Source organism: Ambystoma mexicanum, chromosome 8 (genome assembly GCF_040938575.1).
Source record: "Ambystoma mexicanum isolate Mex_15411 chromosome 8, UKY_AmexF1_1, whole genome shotgun sequence".
Lineage (NCBI taxonomy): Eukaryota > Metazoa > Chordata > Amphibia > Caudata > Ambystomatidae > Ambystoma > Ambystoma mexicanum.
Window position 1 is genome coordinate 481,754,372 of NC_090929.1, and position 23,517 is coordinate 481,777,888.

The window sequence follows — 23,517 nt, forward strand, 5'->3', positions numbered from 1 at the left end:
TCCTGTACCTGTTTATGACAGTTGCATCGGAGACTGTCGAGACTGTCCCTGTAGAAAATGTGTCACCTTCTGCTGCGGTTGCAAGCTTTGCTGTACTCTTGGTGCTTGCTGCTGTACCGTGTGATTCTGCACAAATCCATTTCCACCCTGCTGCGAGAACGCAGATGGATTCACCATCCCTACTCTTGTGAATTGGTCGTTTTGCACCATTCCTTGACTTCTGCACATACGTGCTAGATGCCCGGTCATCCCACACGTCCAATATTTTGGAGGTGGTCTGATTACTTGCCCATTTTGCATATCCTGTTTTCCATTTAGCATATTTTGAAAACCTCCCCGATTACTCTGCCATCCTCTTCCTCGAAAGCCTCTTCCTCTTGGGTAAAACCCATTATTGCTTTGATCGAACCGTCTTTGGTGATTGACCTGCTGCATATTTGATCCATCTTTACTAGTTATCATTGCCCCCTCAATGGCATATTTTGATAATTTTTTCTGCACCAATTTAGCCTCTTTGCCCTTTCATGCAGCATCCCTTTTGCGATTTTTCTCTTGCTGCAGCCTGCAGTAGTGCATGATGGTCAGCTGTATTTCAGACCATGGTTTAGGCTCAATCCCTACCAATTTCTTGAGCTGCTTCTGTACCCGTTCTGGCAGCCCATGGCATAATATATGGTAAAACACGGGTATAGATTTCCCCCAAGATTCCTGCGTTTCCTATACCCATGAGTCTTGGAAATTCTGAATATAAAGCAACAGATCATCTCCCTTCATCTTGCGTGTCATAATAGCTCCCAAATCAGAAGTGTCTGGGTATAGCACTCGAAGCACTTTCCATACCGCGGTTCTGCAATTGTTAAACAATGCTCTGTCATGCGCGGTATTAACTGTAGTCACTCCATGGTAACCTGCACCTGTCCACACATCATCCGCTCTACCACCAAGTATGGCGATTAAAAGACCCTCAATATCCCCTATAGCTAAAGTGTTCTCTCCCGTCATATCCATTTTCCAGCTCCAGATGTCAACATTGGGAGCTTATTTTTCAGGTTTTCTCTATCCATCTGCAGCCAAGGTATATATTGTGGCCTCGTTCCTCCTTTTTCTAACAAGGGGAACTGCAACACATTAAACTCCTTTTCCCCTCATCATTTTTCGGTCTACCGCAGGGGTAATATTCCTGCATCGCCATCTACCCAACAATGTCCTTAACCTGCTCACATATGGTGGTGGAGACACCCCCCCTCTGACCGTGTGATACTCCTTCATGTCGATCTGATTGTATGGCTAACTCCGGTGCTTTAGGTGCAGACCCAGTAGAATCCGACCATCTTATTCCCTTTCGCCTAGAGAAGCGTCTTTCGCGACTTCTCTCATCTTCTCTTTCTTCAAATTCTTCTCTTTCTGCGTCTGATATTGTTTGTGCCCAACTCGCGCAACTTCCCTCATCCTCCTCATTTCTATTCAGCGTCAGCCTATCTAAGGACATCTCTCTATATCTGCCACTTCGGGAGGCTTCCTCAGTATCATACATCTGAGTGCTCTCAGGACACTCCTCCTCTCCTTTCCCATGGAGTATCTTTTCTTGCCCCATCTCATCATATATTCCATCGATTGTCTCTCCGATACTTCTGGTGTCTAAGTCACCTTCTAGATTTACTCTTAGACGTGTCTGGTACTTTGTACACAGGAAATAATTATTTTATACCTTCCCAGTCTACTACTGGATCAGGTTAACTTCTCTTTCCAGATATTTGAGATCCCTTGCTCCCGGACTTTGCTTGCGTTCTATGTCATCAAATTCTCCACGCTTCCTCTCTGACCATATCTTCTTCTTGTTGTTGTTTCCTCGCATCTCTTCGTTCATGTGCCCTTCGCATTGCCTCATCTCTTTGTCTTTTTATTCTCTTCTCCTGTATGTTTTGTTCTTCTATTCTCCTTTGTTCTATTCTATCCTGATCATCTGTTCTGTGCTTATGATCACGTTTTCTTTGTTCTTCCGCCTTTTCCTATTTTCTGACCTGCTAGTCATGATATAACTGCTCTCGTTTCTGCCCATCTTTTTTTCCTAACCCCTTCGTCTCTTAATCGTTTTTCCTTTTGCTTCTCTTTTCCTTCTAATTCGTCTTGTTCTCCCCTTTGTCTCATACCCTCAATGCCTTTACCATCGAGTTTCAATAAAATCTGACCTCCCATCCATTCGCTCTGTGTGAATGCCATCTCATGAGTCCTATCCTCATCTCTTTACCTCTCTTCCCGTACCTAGAGATGTACTTGCTTGTGCATGATCTCCTTTTCCCTTTTCAAGTCTCTCCTTGTCCTTCGGGACTTGGAGGTAATATCTCTTTCTCTGTCCTTTTCTGGGCTTTCGTCACTACTTTGCATAGGCAACTCATATGACGTCTTGCTATATCCCATGGCTGCTTTAAGTTCCCTCAACGGGTACAATCCGTCTTTACTAGCTCCGCTTTTTGTTTCAGACGGGGCGGGTGGCGCAGAAGGCTCTTCACCCCCCCCCCCTCTGTGCATATATTCAGCATCCAATCTAATGGTAGCTCATACTCTTTCTTCTTGGTAAATCTTCCAAAGTCTAAACTAGACAGGCGTTAAATTCCACCCCCCCCCCCGCCTGTCTATGTGGCATGCAAATATGTTGTCATGTGCTGCAGGATCATTTTAGATAGCGATCCACCTTGGGGCCATGGCATAAACATTTTGTCTGCGGTCCCTTTAACCCATTCCGCACTGTACTGTTTAAGCTTAGATGCATGCTTCGGCAACTGTTTGCACAAGTATATAAATGGGGTAATGTCTTCGATGCTTAACCCGTTTATCCACTCTTTATATAACACTTTATTATACTTTACGTTTCATAAACAAAATCAACAGTATGAGCGAGCACCAATCGTCGCAAGCTCCAATCCAGTTTTTTCAACAATAATTTTACTTTGACTTTTGTTAACAACCATCAGTCCATGCCATGCAACATTTTTTCTTTATAATCGTGCACTTTTCATGCCATTTCAAAAAAGTTTTTTTACCTTCTGATGTCACACATTAACTAAAACACATAAAACAGCCATGACTCTGGCCGGCCACACAAATGTCATGCCATCTGCTTCCTCCGATGCATCCTGCCCCTATTTGTATTCCAACATGGAATGTAAGCCTCTCTCTTTCAGATAGTCTTTAAATCGATCTGGTCTCCTACGTCATCCTATCAATCAGGACTTTAGATGAAGGCTACTGCTAGCGCCCATTAAAACCACTGGGCGTATACTCTTATCGTGGCCACACTCACGATATCTCTTTATATTGCTCGGCCACACTCAATGTTTGCCCCTTATATATACACATTTACGTTATACTCTTCTCTGATGTTATATTTGTCCCACCTCCCTCCGTTACCTTCCCTTTACTTGTTCATTAAGGCATGCAAGCTTTTGCCAAAACATTCAGGCTTTTTCACTCACCGTTTGCATGTTTTTCCTCTCCGGACGCTCGGGATCACCGCCTTCGTTACCGCCTTTCCGTGCCGCTTGTTTGATCAGCTGCTCATAGAAGTGGGAAGGGGTTTTTGGGAGAAAGCAAAGGTCCCTTCACACCTGACCTGCTTCGCGTTCCATCAGCTGGATGGCAAAGGACTGGCGATATTGCTGAGGACTTATGTCGACGGCCGATGGGTATCTTATCTAATCAAACCATCAATCTCTGCAACCAAGTGAACTGGATGGTCTCCAGCCAGCCCTCTGACTGGGGATCTCCAAACAGCCTTTAAGATGAGTAGCAGTACCCTCGAGATAGATGCGGATGCAGATTTATACTCATGCATCAAATAACTGACAACTCAATAGTTTGGCAAAAGGAGTCCATTTAATGAGAAGTACATAAAACGGGGAGTACAATGAACATCAGCAACCGATCGATCTCTCTCTCTCTTCCAATTCCAACTTAATTTCTGAAAAAACAGTATTTTTAGCAAAAACTCATCATTGACGTGCAATCTTAAAAACCCATCATGCAACGTGATTGGTTATAGGAAGGTAACTATAATCATAGGTACTATATCTGTATGTGCCAACGGGGAGAGGGGCCTGGATAATCAATATCAGGTGGGGCAACTAAGCCCTTTCTTCAAAATGGCCACTATGAACGTCACTAAAAGTACGACGTCCCATTGGCCGTAAGGCCCTAGATTACACGGTCCACTATGATTGGGTTGGCATCAACCCCACTCCTGCTTTTCCACTTACGTCTAGCAGCAGACAGAAAGAGCAGCCAGGTGCAGGGAGTTAGTCTGCACCCCAGCTTCCCTCCAATTAGGTTACAATCCACCATCACCTCAGTGATCATGTGTCAATTACTGCTTTGTAGTTTGGCCTCGAGTCTGCTTCTTGGTCTGAGAACTTTTAAGGAGTATAGGCATGACAGAGATCCATACGTAGGTGTAAAAGTATTACTCTTCCAGCCTGCCTTGCCAAGTGACTAGGACACTGTGAAATTGGCCTCTTCATGTATTTGATTTAATTCTGCCAGTCTTATACCATCTGTGGCTCATCTTGACCTTTTCTGAACAGGATACTCTGTTCTTTTCTCCTTAATTGTATCCACTGTCGGCCTATTCCAACCAGATATGACCTTGGCTTCTTGGCATGGTTACCTTCAGCTGAGTTCGCTCCGGCTTAATTCTCGATTCGTTTGATGCAACACTCTCCTCTTGAGACCTTTAGTAACCTTTGTTTAATTCTGCTCATGTGCGTAGTGGGAAAAAAAAAAAAATTATATATATATATGCTTGCTTGTTCAGGTAGAACATGGCTGTCGTGCTGTCCGTCCGGATTTGCACTGACAGGTTTAGTAGGTAGGGCTCAAACGCTTGAAGCGCTCTGAATACTGCCAGAAGCTCTAGCAGGTTGATGTGGTTCTTGGCCACTGGGGGAGACCAGAGACCCTGAGCTGTGTGGTGGAGATGGTAAGCTCCCCACCCCGTCAGACATGCATCGGTAGTGACTACTGCCTGTACTTCGGGATCGTAAAAGGGTTTCCCCTGTGCAAGATTCTCTCTTGTCCACCAGTGAAGGCTTTGTACTAGTGCTGGCGAAACAACCACTAGATCGTCCCACTGACCACTTGCCTGAGACCAATGTTTCGCCAACCATTCCTGCATGGGACGCATGCGCAGGCGCGTATGGGGGACCAGGTAAATGCATGACGCCATCATGCCCAGCAAACGCATTGCTTTGCGTACCGTTATTTGGTGACCGGAGACTGATATTGCGGAATTTGCAGTAGTATATTCCAAATTCTTTCCTCTGAAGGAAATGTCAACCCCTCTTGAGTATCTAGGATTGCTCCTAGGAACTGTTTGGAGGTGCTTGGCACCAGGCTTGACTTTTCTCATTGATTGGAGTCTTTAGGTGGAGTCTTCTTTCGTATCGTTCAGGACTTAAATAAGCCTGCTCGGCCGTCCTCGGCTTCAGATTACGTTCAGCTTCGATGTCCAGGATCTTGGGAAACTCCGGGAATATTCAAGAAGGAGTAGGGGGGCAAGTGAAAGCGACGCAGGGATTCCGGGAAGTTAGGAAAGAGGGAAGAAGTTGGGAGAAGGGAATCCAGGAGCCAGAGAAGGTTCGGAGCACACGTCCGATCACAGCTGGTAGCAGATCTGGCCCTGGTTGAGACGCGCAGGGCCGCGGGGTTGTGGCTTCTTTATAGAGGACGCTGCGTAGAACGTGAAGACTGGCGAGCAGCGTTCTGATCTTGCCGCTATGTTGGTAGTATTATGGAGTGTAAGGCCTGACGTGTCAGGGACCAGGAGGCCCAGAAGGGGCGAGTTCGATGGTTCACGACAGTCAAGGCAAAGTACAAAAGCAAAGCTTGTTTAAATGTAGACAAGACAAATTACACATTCAAACCACAAAAAGAAGACTGCTTGTATGGAGACAAGGCAAAGTATAAAGGCGAACCCCAATCAAGTATAGATGTACGAGATGCCAACGTGGGGAGAAGTACGAGTAAATGTTGTGAAACACGTAAATAGCAGGCGAGTGCACCATGTAATTGAAATTGTATCAAGATTCCTGGAAGGGGCGTATACCAGGTGATCTGCAAAGTTATAAATGATTCTATTCTACAGAAAGACCATTACAGAACTCTTTACTTGAACAAGAACTCTGAGTCCAGTGAAGACACAAAGGAACTGTTGGTTAGAGACATATTATTGCCATCCTACTTAAGAATCCAGGGGAAGGGGACCACCACCCTCTGGATACAAGGGTCTTTACATTGGGTAACATTTTTGTTTGAGTCATTATTATACTTTTGATTTTGGACACTTTTGCCAACATCAAGATAAAGACATTTCCTTGCACCCTTTAGTTTTGTTTTAGTGCGTGGGTCAGGATAGGATGTTTTGGACACAAGGACTGCTTTTCAGTTACTGACATCCTGACACAGACTGATCGTAAGTTTTGATTTCTAGGTATGGACATTTCTTTTTAGAATAAGGCCAGAGTGGTGTTTTTCCATCCCATTTTTATTTAATAAATGTCTTTGAAAACATAACTACTTTGTATCCGGCTTGCATTTCTGACCCCTCAGAGCTTCCTTAAATAGTTCACAACATTTGAGATTACTCCCAATGTTACTTGCAGTCTCAAGAGTACTCTACTATCTATGGGCTTCTTCCTTCCTAGGTCTCCAACCACCTTGCAATGTTTCCTCATCCTCCCTCCACCCAAAACTCTTTACTCATTCTCCAGCTTGCTCCATACCATTTCCAGCTCGTACCTGAAACACACTCACTGGGGCGTCATGCTTACACAGCCCATGACCCACCGGGTGGGGCTTTCTGTAACGGTCTGCATCTAAGAATGTGAAAGTGAGGGTCTGTGTCGGTCTGCGCATAGTCAGTTCACCTATGTTTGCATTGGAGCCTGACTCCATTTGACCAATTGTGAGGCTGTTGCCTCTCCAGGTTGTACTGAGAATTCTTTTTTTACTGCAAGTGGCCCACAGCCTGGGCTTGGGCTCTGGGAGTCAACCAACCGTGACCAAAGTTCAAGCACTTTTTGAAATTAGTTTTGCAAAGGTAGCGGGCGCCCCTCTCTCGAAAGAACAGACTTGATAACCTGTTCAGTGGTTATTAACCACTTGAGAGTTCGCAGCCACTGCTTTTACTCACTGTGCCTTTCACAGATGGGAAATATCCATTTGCATATCAGTCTTTGTCCTGCCCAGGGGCAGTCCAGCACCGAAATGCAATGGCAATTCCAACCTGAACGAGAGTACCACCAGCAACCCCATACACGTGTTTCACCCTTGTTGGGGATCATCAGTGAGGTGAAGCTGATGCTTAGAGAGGCTCAGCTTCACCTCACTGATGATGCCCAACAAGGCTGAAACACGTGTATTGGGTTGCTGGTGGTACTCTTGTTCAGAGAGGAATTGCCATAGCATTTCGGTGCTGGACTGCCCTTGTGGGCGGGACAAAGACTGATATGCAAATGGATATTTCCCATCTGTGAAGGTACAGTGAGCAAAAAGCAATGGCTGCGAACTCTCAATGTGGTTAATAACCACTGAACAGGTTATCATGCCTTGTTCTTTCGAGAGAGGGGCAGCTGCTACCTTTTTTGTATTTTTGAAAAGGAACTTGGGGTTGGTCACCCTAGGTTACCTGGGGGCAACCAGACGTGGACTCCCTGCTCACTGTGCTTAGAGAGGCTCAGCTTCACCTCACTGATGATGCCCAACAAGGCTGAAACACGTGTATGGGGTTGCTGGTGGTACTCTTGTTCAGAGAGGAATTGCCATAGCATTTCGGTGCTGGACTGCCCTTGTGGGCGGGACAAAGACTGATATGCAAATGGATATTTCCCATCTGTGAAGGTACAGTGAGCAAAAAGCAATGGCTGCGAACTCTCAATGTGGTTAATAACCACTGAACAGGTTATCATGCCTTGTTCTTTCGAGAGAGGGGCGCCTGCTACCTTTTTTGTATTTTTGAAAAGGAACTTGGGGTTGGTCACCCTAGGTTACCTGGGGGCAACCAGACGTGGACTCCCTGCTCACTGTGCTTAGAGAGGCTCAGCTTCACCTCACTGATGATGCCCAACAAGGCTGAAACACGTGTATGGGGTTGCTGGTGGTACTCTTGTTCAGAGAGGAATTGCCATAGCATTTCGGTGCTGGACTGCCCTTGTGGGCGGGACAAAGACTGATATGCAAATGGATATTTCCCATCTGTGAAGGTACAGTGAGCAAAAAGCAATGGCTGCGAACTCTGAATGTGGTTAATAACCACTGAACAGGTTATCATGCCTTGTTCTTTCGAGAGAGGGGCGCCTGCTACCCTTTTTTGTCTTTTTGAAATTAGCGCCACTCCCTGCAGGAGCTCTATGGGCTAGAGCTTCAGGGAATTGAATGCAGCACCAGTTTCTTAAATGGATATACTGTGAAATTGTTGTAGGAAAGTATGGTATGTTTTTGATGTCTGTGTTGAGTAGCTGTGCGAGCGTTGTAATAAAATGTGATGTACTTCTGATGTTGGAGTGGGTTTTACCAGCAACTAAGGATTTTATTTCCTTAGTTACATTGTGTCCTTTGATCACAGAAGTTTTCTTAAGGGGATAGAGTTTAAAAATTGCTTTACTCCAGGAATTCATATGTACTTCCCTTTGAGGACAGGAACACCATTCAATTGCCCATTTCATGTGGCTTTCGCTTCATATGGTTCAGAATAGCCTCTTTGGTCCGATAGTACAGTCCATCTGCCCTAGGTTGGGGACTAAGTTGGGGTGACCAAGGGGTCCTCCCCATACCACCCCTCAACCAATCATCCACTAGCTTGGAGTCCTCTTCGTCACCCCACTAGATGAGCCCCACAGTTAAACTAGGAATTTCACCACACCATCCAAAATCACAATGTAAATGTGCCATCTTGGAGATCCAAGGAGACATCTAGGTCCCAGTCGAACGTCTTCAGAATCTCATTTTAGGACACCCTGTGGACATATTCCACTGATCAAAACAGAGGGAGATCAGAAAGGTCTACTGCTGGTCTTGTGCCAACTGATTTTTCGGGGACAGGAAATTGCTTAAAACCCCTGCGATTTCTGATGTCCTGGGACCGCCTCAAAGGCATGCAATGGAAGAAATCTCTGAATTTCCAGAGCAAATGCCAGTGAGAATCTTTGAAATCATGTAGAAAAAGAATCAGTTGGTACAGCTTGTCGGCTAGAATCTGTCTTTTAGATACCCACTACGCCACTAGATTGGTACATGTCTTGCCATGGAAAATGGTCAAGCCTGTGAAAGACTGCTAATGGCATGGATGCAGATGAGGAAGTGGTAAAGACAGTGAAGGATGTATTCCAAATCATGCCCATCATGCCATCTGTGAGAACAAAACAAAAAAAGCCCCTGCTTGTCCGCCTCCAACTCAGATTTTCAAAACAGAGATTTGGGGGCACTTCCCTCTGGAACAGCCTCCCTCCCTCCCTCTATCCGTCTTGAGCCCCATCACCTTAAGTTCTGGCAACTCCTCAAGACCTTCCTCTTCTCTCTCCCTCGTTAACACCCCCTCTCTACTCTTGCCTACTTCATCTCCCTAACTTAGCTCTGTTCACTGACTGGTCACCTGCTGCACCTCCAAAACCACACAGGTCTCGTGCTCCCCCGCCAGTCCTCGCACTTGCCCCTAGGCCTCTGCACTCCACCCACTACTTCTGTGCTTCTTTACTCATTCCTTATGAATTGTAACCTCTCAGCACTTAAACCAGGTCCTTGGACTGGGCGCACTTGCTCCCTTTCCCCCACCACCCGCCCTTTCATTCCACGTCTGGCACTTACGTTACCTAGAAAGTACTGGGTCTGGTCCACCAGGCTTAGTACGGCAGCCTTTTCTTCTTTTTTTTGTTCTGTATGTCCTTCTCCTCACCTTCACACCCCCGCCCCCTTATCGCCTTACCATCTGTCACGCACTTGGACTACCCAAAACGTTGTTGGCCGAGTACGGTAGCTTAAAGACTATGTTCTTCTACCTCTCCTCCCCCTTCACTCCTTCCTTTTTTCTTACACCTGCACTTGTAGTAAGGCCATCAGGCCAAGTTTGCTAGTCTTTTTTGCAAGATCATTCGGAAATGTCAAGGCTTAAGAATGACACTTTACCCCTCTGTTCCCATCCCGCCTTGAAGCACTTCACCCGTGCATAAGCGCTCTATAAATAAACAATTACAATATAGTATTCAGTGAGAAAAGTGCTTTAAATATTCCTTTATCTGTTGAAAAAAAAATACAAATTCCATCAGTCGCCTCATATAACAGCATGATACACAATTATTTTTTTGTAGTCACATTTTTATTGAACCAAACAAAAACGGAAATCAGCAAACGATACGCTATTCTTAACTTCTAGCGGATGTTTCGGTCTCTTAAATGCAAGAGCCAACAGGAAAATTCCTTGTTGACAGCCGCTGGAAGCAATTCTGTAATCTTGTATAATAACTCAAGCAGATTTGAGTTGCTGGAAAAATTGTAGAGTTCTGCTAAGCATTCTTACCTTAATACCCCGACACACTCGAAGCATTAGGCGCTTTGCTCAACAAAGAGGCAGACAGATCATGCCCCTTGCTCTTTTCCAAGAGCTGCTATAACCACTGTCCACTTACCCTTAGGGAATTGCATTTAAGGGCTAATGTTTCTGAGAAAGGAATCATTCATAGTTCAAATGGATCTTCAAGATGGACATGGACTGAGCTAACAAAGGAATTTACATAGCTAAAATGATTCTCTCAGGAATAGATTAAGCCAAAAGCAAACTGATGCTTCTCAGGTGGTAAAATATTCATAGCCTGCAAAGCCTTCTGCCTAACTAACCTAAAACATTTAGAAGGATGCAAGGAATCTTGCTCTGAATCAGCAGCAATAGCTGTACCCACTCTGAAAATATTTGGCCAATACGAGATCCTGTGGTTAGACCAGCTGATATGGTAAAACCTCTTTTGTAGGTGAAGTAGATACAATAGCAGATCCGTAACAAGAGGAGAGTCCAAATAATCAATGTTATGCCACAAAAGAAACCAAGAACTGCCCAAACCTCAAATTAACTCTTGAGCCATTAACATGAGAAAGCCGAGCACTCTTCCATCTGTGATGCAGCTGAATACAACTGTTGGATTATTCAGAGAGTTTGACTGCTAGTAGACACAGAAAACCATTAGTCTTGGTAACTGGATATTGGTATAAAACAGATGGGTGTATAAGGGTAGGCTTTAAACATGGTGGAGGCACGGGTACAGAAAAAGCAGCTGCAATCAAAATCTTGCGGCTCCAACAGGGGCGGCGTTGGGGACAGGGTGTTGCAGTGGCATACTGAACAGATGTTCAGTACTTAGAAGCATCACATCCCATCAGTCCAATGCATCTCTCAGCACTGTAACAGGTTTAATCATGTTTTCTCCCAAAGCTGCCAGTTTCACGGAAACCTCTGGAACCCAAGCCCATAAAGGGAACTGCTCCTTGTGAACTTGGAAACCGAAGAATTTTTTGCATCTTCCGACTGATATACTGACTCTTGTGCTTGAAGCGAGGACTATGAGCGCAAGAAGACATTTGTATCAAGCCCAGCATTGTGGAACTAGACGTCTCATTCACCTTCCATTGGTTGTCTCTACATGTTGGGAAATTGTATTTTCGATTTAAGCATGCGTAGTATTCCTCATTTATTGCCAAGACCATCGGAGAAGGTAGTTTCCACATTTCAGTATATCTGAAGGCCACATCGGTTTGGAAAATTGGGCAAAGCAACAACCCTATTGACCCCAAGATGTCCGCCGGTACATGTTCAGAGTCATGCCAAGGTGTGGACGCCCTCCTTCAGTACCTTTGCGATTGTGTACCAGCAAACTGAGATCGTCTGGTTCTGCAGGTTCTCTGGCCGAGGAACTTCCAGCTTTCCCACCAGAATATAATTGCTACTCTAAGTGCTTGGGTTAACTCTCCCCTAACCAAGCAGTTGAAGAGCCCGTTATGAGCTAGCAACCTTCGCACCAGAACTGGAAGGCACAGCACTTTCAGTGCTACGCCTGGTATGAGACCCCCCCCCCCTTGATGCTAAAAGCCATCATTATTTATTTACATATTTATACAGGTGGGAGCAATGTTCTTTTGATCACAAAAGAACGTACAATTGATATGAAATCAGATTTGACGGGAAGCAGTGGGCTTCTTACAATGGGGTGGGTTCGAGTGACATTCTAACCAAGTTGGCCGGTGGTGGGAAGTTGAACAGTCACCAGGGACGGTACATGGTTGGACATACATAAAGAACAAAAATTTGTAGGTGCAGGTAGGTGGTACGGCTAGCTAGGTTATGTGATAAATCAGAAATGATTCCCCAGAAAACCTGGCCTGGTACCCTTCTCATGTATCCAGGGAAAGGCAGACGCTTTCCGATACCGACCCTGGGGGTCATGTTCTGCGGGAGGATCACATGTCACATGGTGGGGGGTGACCAGTCAAGAGGAATAGGAAATACCCTTGTTTAGCTTTCCCCGAAACCCCAATCTTCTAATGCTCATAAGTCAGAAAAACTAATTAATGTAAATGACCCACACCTGAGTGACATGAGAGGCTTAAAAAGCCACTCCAGGTGCAGGCGCCTGGAAACACCATTCTGTTGTATAGGCGGCTAACAAATGCGCAATAAATAAATCAAACAATAGAGAATGAAGAGACGCAGAGGCTGAAGTAGGAGGAGAGCAGTGTGAGCAGGAGTCGTCGTGCAGACAGTATGCAGCCGAGGTCAGGACTGGAGGGGGAAGACACCAAGACCACTGGGAAGTGAAAGACAGTGGCTCGTCTGGAGATGCTCGGTCTCCAGATGTCCCAGGTGCAGAGGGAAGCGTGTTGAGGGAACGCTTGCCCTTTGAAGGTTCATTTTGCAGAGGCTGTGCAGCAGGAAGCAAAGGCTGCAAGGAGTTTTCCCTCTCAAGAGGTCTCCCGTGACTGGTGTACACCACGGACTCTGGAGCAAAGAAGGCTCCAGCAATGAGGGGCTCTGGAGCAAAGAAGGCTCCAGCAATGAGGGGCTCTGGAGCAAAGAAGGCTCCAGCAATGAGGGGCGCAGGCGGACCAAAAGAAACTGTTTGCTGGTTCGCAGGGAGCCACTGCAACAGAAGACCTGCAAATGCCGAGAGGGTCGGAAGAGCGCAACCTACCAGGTGAGTTCACAGCGTGAACGAGACTCTGGGACACTCAGAGCCCTCTCGCGTGTTCCAGGCAGGCAGTTCACTCACATGTGAGTGAAAGAAGTGTTAGAAGTACTTTTGAACACCGAACTATCAGAAAGCAGCGAAGGTGTTTTTAAGAAACCAAATGACTGTAAATTAAAGCATCAGAGTTTATGGAATATCCATCAACCTGGTGAGGCACACTTTTGAAAACTAATGTCTACAACCATTTGCAAGTCAAGAGAATCTAAACCCCAAGCAATATAAAGTCCAACAGATATTGCCACAGGCCAGGGGAGTAATGGAAGACCCAAGAGCACTAATTTTAATCTTGTTTCCCTGAAAGGTTGATAAAGGTTTAATGCTGCTAAACAAGGAACATTGTGAAGTTGTTCAAGTTGAAGGTCACCACTGAAACGCATTCTGTTTGTGAAGAGCTGTTCGGCAAGGGGTGTATACTCAGATTGCACACCTTTGAAGTAGTAGGCCTCGCATGGGAATAGTCCAGGTAACAGTAAATGAAGTGCTAAACTGTGATCCTGACAATCATTGTTATATCATGTATGGTGCCGAAGGAAGAACTGTAGAATTCTGCCGTGGATTAGCTACATTTCTTTGAAAGCATTCAGTGTGGCAAAACATCCTGACAAAGACAATTATTGTTGCATTGTGGAGAAGATTGTTCTGAGCTTCATTCTTAAGCAAAGAAGAGAAAGAACATTCTATTTTCTTTGGTATATCTTTGAAGTGTTTAAGAACTCTTGGAACTTTGTCACAAACAAAGATTTTCTTTTGAACTGTGGAGCAAGAACCCTGGTTAAAACGGGGAAGGGAAACTCACCCAGATCATAAGCCAGCACTATGTTTTTTAGATTACAAGTTCAATTGGGATATTATTTTGTTGTGTTGAACTGCCATGCATTTCCTTATTGATTGGTTTAATGTACGAGTGTGAAGGACGGATATTGCTAGTTAGAGTGTTTCCGTTATAATTTAGGCAGGGGAATCCTCGTTAGGGTAGGGATAGGGAGGAGTTTATCCAACCTTTTTAATTTAATAAAATGGCAAATTTTGAAAACGCCTTACAAGGTTGTCTGCCTCACATTTCTGACCCCTCACAGTTAGGGGTGTGACCATGATGGATGAAGTGCTACAGTGGAGGTAGCCGAACGTGAGGGACAGCGACCAGGTAGAAGCGAGGGGAAAATGTTAGCTAGAAGGCAAATGAGAGGTAGGCTAAGAAAGTAATTTGGAGGTAGGCTTTTAGTTTGGTTCTTGAACAAAATCGGTGTGGACCGTTTCTAGGATGTCCGGGGGAAGAGAATTCCATCCAAGTGGAGGAAGAAAGAGAGAGAAGTCAGAGGAAGCACAGGGAGGGCAAGGTGCCACAGGGTAGTCAAGGAGGCATAACAGATATTACGAGAAGGCTTGTAGAGTTGGATAGATACAGTGGTGCCTTTCCATGGACAGATTTGTGAACCAGGAGCAAACATTTAAATCTGGCCCTGTTTTACATAGTCTGCCATCCAGCCTGGGCGGTACAGGGAAGTAGATGTGAAGTGAGGGAGTTCAAAGAGAATCCTGGTAGCAAAGTTAATGATTTTAGCAAGAGGACAGAAAGCATAGTTGGGGAGACCCAGGAAAATGCTGGCACAGTAGTCAGTTTAGAGATGCTTGGCAGTGTTGAAAGGAAGCAGCCGTCTGATTTTTCTAATCGGAGGTTGCGGTGAGCTGCCATTGCAGTTTTGGAGATAAAAGTAGAGACGGTGTGAGAAGGGTCATAGAAACCTCTGTCATCTAACAGAAGACGAGTAGGGGAGAGTGTCAGGTGGGAACTGGATAGGCAGGAGAAGAGATGAGTGTGTATTTGGCAGGGAAGAAGAGCACCTCTGTTTTATTGGAGTTTAAAATCAGAGTGCAAAGCCATCCAATATTTAATGGCAGAGAGACAGTTGGACATTTTGATAGTGAAATCAGAGGAGAATTCAGGAAAAGAGAAGAAAATTTGAGTGTCATCTGCAAAGAGTTGGTACGAGAATCCAAAAGAGGAGATATAGTGCCCCAAGCGCAGAAGTGTAGATTGTAAAGAGGAGATGACCCAAGACAGAGCAGTTAGGAGTGACTTGAGAGGTGTTGTTGCTCTAGGAGACAGAATTGATGAGGAGCCAGGTAGGATTCAATCCAGCAAGGGATTTTATCGTGAAGAAGAGAGTATTAAGGAGATCACAGTGATCGACAGTGTCAAAGGCAGCAGCAAGGTCAAGGAGAATTAGGATAGAGGATAGGTTGGAGGTGCTTAGCAGAGGAGATGAAGTTGGAGAAGAGATGAAGTTGGAGACATTCATGTGGGCAATCTCCGTGGAACGACAGGAGCGGAAGTCTGCTTTTAGGGGGTCTTGAAATTTGTGTACGTCTAAAAAATGTGCAAGACGGTTGAACACCACCCTTTGAGCACTTTAGAGGAACGCAGAAGGAGAGACAGGGCATGGCAAAAGTTTGGGACTTTAAAAATAGAGAGAAAGCAAGCAGAGCGTAAGGACAGGTTGATGTGTTCGGCGAGGTGAAAGGCCACTAAAAGGTCAAAAGGCTTGACTAGCCAAGGAGCAAGAGCGTCTGATGGTACACAAGAGGTGGTTTAAACTTCATCAGTAGAGATAGGACTTCTTCAGCATTAGTGTATCTAAAGTGGGGGATAGAGGCATAGGATGATGGTAGAGTAGCTTGATAATGCTAGATTTAGGAGGAGTTAGTTTAGGGTGCCATGTAGCCAGAGAGGATGGTTGGAGGTTGGAGTGCAGGTGAAGTATAAATCTGTTTTTGCTCCATCAAGCAAGGACTTGAGAGAGTTCAGGGCAGAGAGGTAGAGTTTCAGGTCCTCGTTTGAGTGGGTATGCCACCCTTTGCACAGCAGCCTACGCATGTCTGTGCAGACAGTATGAATGGGGTGAACCATGGTTGAGGATACTGAGACTTGGGGGTGAAAGGTAGGAGTGGGAAGTGAATGAGTAATATAGTAGCGATTGGATGCTGGTGGAAGAAGCATCAGGTTTGTAGGGTCGATAGAAAGGGAGGAATGGCAGAAGGTTTACATTCCCTTTTAGTAATAGGGGAGGGAAGTGGTGAGGTTAGGAGAGATCAGAGGGTGGAAAGGAGATGGTAGTGGAAACAATGGAATCAGATATGGATGGTGCGACAGTAATATTAGTAGCCGAGAGAGAGGTATAGATAAATAAGAGATCCAAAAAGCTACCCCCGGTCTGGGTAGGTAGTTTATGGGTAGAGTGGAGAGCATGGGCAGTAAGAAAAGTCTGAAGTTCCGATTTCTGAGACATGGTTGGAGAGGGAAGGTTAAAGTCACCTAAGAGAGTGAGGTTATGTTTAGTGGAGAATCAACGAGTTGTCCAAGTTAGTTGTAAGAGATGCAACCCTACATTGCAGCAATGTAGTCTTTGATATTATGCTAGAACAAGGAGTTCTTTAATTTTGGGAAACACTGCTCTTTCTTAACTCACTCCACCCAAACAGCTTCTCAGCAATGTATTTTTCTTTATGCATAATTAACATTACACGTTTTAATAATTTTACCGATCTCATGCGTCGTCCCTTTGCTTTCCGTGCCTTAGTTGATTTCACAAAAGCCCGTCGAACAGCTCTCACTGCCAAACTGAAGCACCTATTCTTCCTCCCACGAAAATGCTAAAATTAGAAAAACAATAAAGAAATTTAATATCAAATTTTAATTCACTGATCTTTAGGACTGCTGAGACAGATTTCTTTTTGGAAAATCAAATATTTTATTGTCATTTTTGTAACACATCAAAGCACCATCAGGTTATTACACTACCACTAGGAAAACATGTGGCTCATATCAGTGTTCAAGATGTCCCCGCCCGAATGCATATTACATAACCAAGAAACAACCACCGGAACAGTCGCATCTCCCTTGCACCTCCATTAATCCCCATTGTTTCCCTAACAGCTCAATGTCCATACTTAGCAAAGAAGGGCAGCCACTCGCTGTGCGGGTTTCATCGAGCTGGTGCGCAAGGTATTCCATATCATATAGTGTTTGCACCTTCAGCACCAACTCCCGCTACGAGGGGGCTCCCCTCTTTTCCAGTGCTAGGCCACACAACTTTGTGCTGCCACCAACAAAGTGCGCACCAAATGACACTCTACCCCTGCAGCCTCATTTTCCACCTCTACCCCGAACCGCAGCAAACTTGGCGACAGCCCCCTTTGTATTTCATCCAGGTCCTTAAGGCAAGACAGCACTTCCGTCCTGTATCTCTGTATATACGAACATGCCCACCACATGCGAGAGTAGTCAGCCTGCGGCCGTTTGCATTGCCAGCATCTCGAATCTGCCCCTGCATACATGTTTGCAAACCGTGCCGGTGAGTATTGCCAGCGGTGGATTATCTTGTAGGCCTGCATTCTATATTGCAAGGCTTGTGTGGACTTCCTGGCCCCCTCCCTCCTTACAGATGGTCACCCATTTCTGGTCCGTGAGGTCTATTGCCAAATCCCTGACCCACTTATCCCTTGCCAGTAGGCAGCCAGCGAGGTCGCCCCCACCTCAATTCAGCGTATAGTCTGGATATTCGTCCTTTAGTGACACTATCTTGCAGCAAAATCCCTTCAAAGGGAGTTACTTCCCTGCGGACGTTCTCTCCCCCATCTAGAACTGGTTATCACCCCCTTAAGTTGTACATAGCGGAAGACAGAGTTTCCCTATAGACAGACATTCCTCCAACCTGGCCAGTGGTACAAATTCACTGCCCTCCCACAACTAGCCTGCCCTTGATAGCCTCGCCTCGTACCAGGCCTGATAACGCTCCAGGGCAGCGATCCCCCGCCCCACAGGGGTGGCGCCCACATACAGTTGAGTGGTGATAGCCATGATGAAAGCCAGCGAGTACCTCCCCCCTCCCGCCACACCAGCCAAAATACCACCAGGATATGATGAGTCAACAACCTTCAGGGGATATCTTTTGGCGGGACCCAGAACCATTCACCTAGCGTGACCAGTGCCCAGACCGGATTATCCATATGGACCCATTGCTTCTCCACGGTCAAGTCCATGTGGTCTACCATGATCAGTAGGTTTGCCGCCCTGTAGTATGCTGCCAAATCGGGGAAAACCCACCCGCCCTTTATCCCCCGATTGGACCAGTGTTCTATATGCCACCCTTGGTCTCACTCGCCCACAGGAAGCATAGCAGGGCATTCTGGATTTTGGTTACAAATAAATAAAAAAAATAAAAAATAAAAAAAGGGTTGGGACCACGATCAGGAAAATTTGAAACAAAAACAGAAACAGAAACTTGGGAAGGACTGTCATCTTGATACAATCAAGACTTGCCGTCCAGGAGCAAGTGAGCCGAACCCTGCGCTGTAGGTCAAGCTGTATGTTATCCCAGAGTGTGGTGTAGTTCTTGTCAAAGAGGTTTGACATTTCCCCAATGACCCCACGTCCCTCAATAATTCCCCCATCTTCCCCCGTCCCATTCCCAACCCGAAATATCACTGACTTTTCAAGGTTGACCGTGTACCCAGACAGTTACCCGTACGCTTGGAGACCCTGGAAGAGCGCTGGGATCGACACCCTTGGCTCGATAACAATGAGGAGTGCATTGGCCGCAAACAGACTCACTTTATATTCCCTTCCCCCTAGATGGACTCACTTTATCTTGGGATTGTTCTGTAGCTCGATTGCCCAGAGTTCCATCATGAATGCTTATAACAGAGGGGATAGGGGACACCCCTGTCTAGTGCCCCGGCTCAGGTTCATTGCCCTTGACACCCCTTCATTGACAGCCACTCTTGCCCTCGGAGCGGAGTATAGAGTCGCAACCTACCCCATCCACCAGGCCCCCATACTGATCTTCCCTAGAACCCCCATCATGAATGACCAGTTTACCCGGTCAAAGGCCTTTTCGGCATCTCGGGAGAGGAGCACTGATCCCGCTCTCCTCACCTCTGGGGCATGTAGTATGTGTAAAGTCTTGCACAGATTGTCCGAGCCCTGCCTATTCCGAATAAACCTTGACTGGTCAGCATGGACCAACCGTGGCATGAGCATCTCCAGCCGCGATGCCAATATCCTGGAGAATATCTTGGCATCAGTGTTCAGTAGAGAAATGGGAAGATACGAACCACAATATGTAGGGTCCTTACCCTGTTTGGGTATGACCGCTATCAGTGCTTCCAGAAATGAGATGGGTGGGGAGCGGGGTTTATCTGCTGCATCCTGGATCGAGTTAAAGAGACTAGCCATGGGGCCTGCTAGCAGTTCCTGGAACTTTTTGTAAAAGGCTGGAGGTATAACCATCTTCCCCCAGCGCCTTTCCCGGCTTAAGGTGGGCTATGGCTCCCAGTACTTCCTTTCCTGTAATTTTCACCTGTAGAGAACTCCTTTCACCATCAGTCAATCTTGGTATTGGAAGCCTCCCCAAGTATTCCTGTATAACCCTCCCCTTTTCTCCCATAGGCTGTTCATATAAGCCCTCATAAAACTGAGCAAAACATTGGGAATGTCGCCTGGACCTCCCAAAAGGCCCCCCTCTGTCCCTCGTATACGTGTCACTCTTCTCTCCACCCTTCGCTCTTTTTTTCAATTTGCTAGTAGGATCCCCACCCAGTCCCCCTTTTCATAATATCATTGATTGGCAAAACGCTGTTTTTGAAACACTTTCCCAATCAAGAGGGTATCAGGTAATATTATCCCCATATATATGGTCGCCGTAAATAATATCGCCGGGAAAAGGTTGCAGCGATATTATATGGGTGACCATATATATGGGGACAGGGGGGGGGGGGGAAGAAAAAAAAAATGTGGGGGTTGCGGAGGTGTCCCCCGCATGTTCCATGCAATATGTCGCCACAAAAAACGGCCATTTTTCGGCGATATTTTTGCATGGCGAGATTTTTGTGGCGACATTATTACATGGAACCATCAAGAGTGAATGCAGCTCCTGCCTTTTATCTTGCATCCCTGCTAGCAACTGCTCCCGGTCCACCCCTGGGTGCGTAAGCTGCACCCCGCATCCGCATCCCTCTAAGGTCTCCCCCCGTAACTTCCCCTCAAGCAGCCCTCTCTTCTTCTGGGCGCCTTCCTGTATGAGGGCCCCTAAACGTGCCCTTGGCCGCCTCCCATAACACTTTCCACTGAACGTCCCCCGTGGTGTTCGTCTCAAAGAAGTGTCCAATCTCTTTCTGGAGATGTTTCCTAAAGACTGCGTCCTTAAGGAGATCATTACACCTCCACTTTGGGGTCCCCCGCCGTCCATCCTCCACTCCCCACTGCCCCCATCCCACTACTCCCATCTCGTGGTCCGACCAGGTCACCGGTTCCGCTTTTGGGGACACTACCACGGCCACCTGCTCCCTGGGAACCAGCAGGAAGTCAATTCTCATGTAGGTTTGATATGGGGGCGAGAAGAAGGTATAACCACCCACCTGGGGGTGTCTATCTCCACAACACATCCTCCCAGAAGTGGCGTTGAAGTAGCTGCGACAAAGCCTTGTGCTCCCTCCCCAGTGGCTTGGCTCGGTCCCCCCGCGCTGATCACCAATCTAAAGCAGGATCCACTATGGAATTGAAATCGCCTCCCACCATGGTCACTCCCCCCCTCACTTTTCCAATACTAAGAAAATCTTCCTAGGAAAGGCCAGCTGGTGCACATTGCAGGGGGCATACAAAGACGCCAGGGTGATCATGGTCCTGTTTAGGCGACACTTCACCGTCACAATCGTCCCCCAAAACCCCTCCGTACCTGTATCTCCTCCGTCAGTTGCAGAGTGCGCTAAGACAATACCCACTCGCTCCTTCTTGCTGGCTTTTCCTAGTTAGCCTATTGGCTTTGCCACAACGTGCCACACACCACTTTCTAGTCTTTGGCCTTACCGCACTGCATCCGTTATAAAGTTCACTTTCAGGTGGTCTTACTCATGCCCCACCTCTCTATGGCACACTTGCGTTCTTTTCCGCATGTTGCTTTCCCATGGGCACTTTCCCTTTGGCCGTTATCTGCGATTTGCTTTAGCTTAATTTCAAGTTTTCATTCAGTTCGGGATTCAATATGCATATTTCAAATTAGTTTCAAGTGTTCATTCAATTCGATCCTTATAGTTACGTACGCACAGCCCGCTAGGAGCGCCCTGGCTTTGAGTTGCTTTCCCCAACACTCACCTGTCGGCAGCGGCTCCTCCCGGCACCTCCTGCTGCGTTCTTCTGAGGTCGGCGTGCCGGCCTCCACAAGCTCCACTTGCAAGCCGGGTGCAATCTTGCACACGCCGGCAACTTCGCCGCCTCGGCAGGGACGCGGACGGCATCCTCTCTTCTGACCTGCTCGGCCCTCAGCTCCAGCTGCTCGTTCTTGCACACGGAGGCTCCCACACCGGCGACAGCCTAACAGCCTCTCTCGCCTTGGGCTCCACAGCTCCTCTGCAATGTCGGCCAGCGTCCTGGTTCTTTCTTAGGTTCCACCACGCTGCCTCCTCTCAGAAAGGGTCAGCTGCTGAGCTCTCCCACAAGGGTCGCCCTGTTGCTCTCTCTGCTGTCCTCTAGTTCTCCATTTATACACTTGACAGGTTGCCGGTGTGAATCCACAATTGGGCTTGCCGGACTATAATTAAAAGGAACATGCCTGACCTTCCTAGTACTCTGCAGGCATCTTCTTCGTACGAGTACTAGCATGGTGAAATGCATTTTTAGTGTTCATTACTCTGTCGCCTCTTTCTCGTCCCAGTACTGTCCAATGTAAAATGAGGGGAGCTGGCTTACAGTTGCCTATAAAGGCTGGGTGCGGTCTTCAATAGTGAAAGGGGGAATACCATGTCGCTCCTGTGGGCACCCCCCTCCCAATCAGAGAGGACCCTCTACCCAGGTGACCCACCCTCTTCTCCACCCCAGGGTCGGAACCCAAGCGTGATGGCCTCGATATGATATGTCATTTATAACACACCCGTACACAAGTGTTTCTAGCTGCCACAAGACAAGGGCGGGAGGGAGGACAAGCGAAACGATCTTACTAGGCCTAGTGTCATTCGGATTGTGCAAGTGCGACAATGCCCTTTTCAAGTGGCCTTTGCCTGGCCACCTGAGCAAAGGATACAGGGGTAGTAGGAGCAGAGAATACCCTCTGGTTTCTCACAATATGTAGAACTGAGGGTATGTTGAGAGGGGTCCTTGACTTTGCCACACACAGTTAGGGCCCACATGAAGTTAGGGAAAGGATTAAATAAGTCAGAGAGATCCATAGACATCTTCTAGCGCGAGGAGAGGAATAATGTAGTATGGGTAACGCTCACCTGGTATCCACAGGGACTCCACCCAATCTGGCTGACTGCTACCAATCTGGACCCACTCCTTCGGGTTCTTGTTCTGCCAAGGATCTAGTCTGGAACACAGGAGTTTTGATTTTAGCTTACAGTCTCTTCTTTCCCAGAGCCAACCTCCCTTGTGGACCCAACGACCCCTTAGTGCTTTCCTCACCTTGGTTTTTGAAATGGTGCGCTCTCCGTCCTGCTGTTCTGTGCAGGGGTGCATCATGGATGGGTGCGTCGCCACCGAGTTGCTTCACTGGTACGTGCCCTGTGAGTCCAGACCTGCTGCGACTCAGTTCTTCAGGTAAGTCTGTTGGTTTGACAGCTTGTCCTGAATTGCCCCTGGTAAGTGAAAGCGCGGAGCGCGACGCTATGTACTTTTCAAGCGGTGTGCTAAACTGTGTTGTCCTTCTCTTGCAGGTCGCCGCAATGTTTCAGATGGTAGCTGCCGAGAGGTGAGTAGATGTTGTTCGAATCGCTGCCGAGCAATTCTGCGTGTTAATCAGCCTTGCCTTTTCTCTTGCAGGTTGTTGGAAGGCCGGAATGGGCATGAACCAACAGCGAGTTCAACTCAGGTAAGCGTGAGCCTTCTGATTGTTTAAATGTAAAGAATAAACGCTTAATAATACTGCTTTTCTTTGTTCCCCAGGTTACGGCTTCAGGAGAGAAAGCGAGCGTACGCCGAGATGCTGGGTGTTCTGGACACTGGAGCGGATGACAAGAGCTGGACTCGCTAACATGTAAGAATAACTAATGGTGTGCTTCTTCTTGCAGGTGTAGGCCCGGAATGCTGAAGACGATCCGACAGACTGGTGAACGTCACGCTGCGAGAGCAGAGCAACGCGAAGCGTGTTCTCCAGCTTGGGCGTGGCTTAAATAGCCTGCAGGTATCCCAGGTGCCGTCAGGCCTGACCACACCCTAAATGCTAGACCGCATGGTTCCGTTCTGGAACTG

General features: G+C 46.9%; 1 protein-coding gene across 1 annotated transcript in view; it reads right to left on the reverse strand.

The window, feature by feature from the left end:
- MRPL20 (mitochondrial ribosomal protein L20) overlaps nucleotides 1-23,517 on the reverse strand; it is a 146,513-nt gene that overhangs the window by 55,142 nt on the left and 67,854 nt on the right. Inside the window, exon 2 of the mRNA XM_069610121.1 lies at nucleotides 16,818-16,928. Coding sequence (XP_069466222.1) covers nucleotides 16,818-16,928 — 111 coding nt within the window. The remainder of the gene's footprint in view (nucleotides 1-16,817; nucleotides 16,929-23,517) is intronic.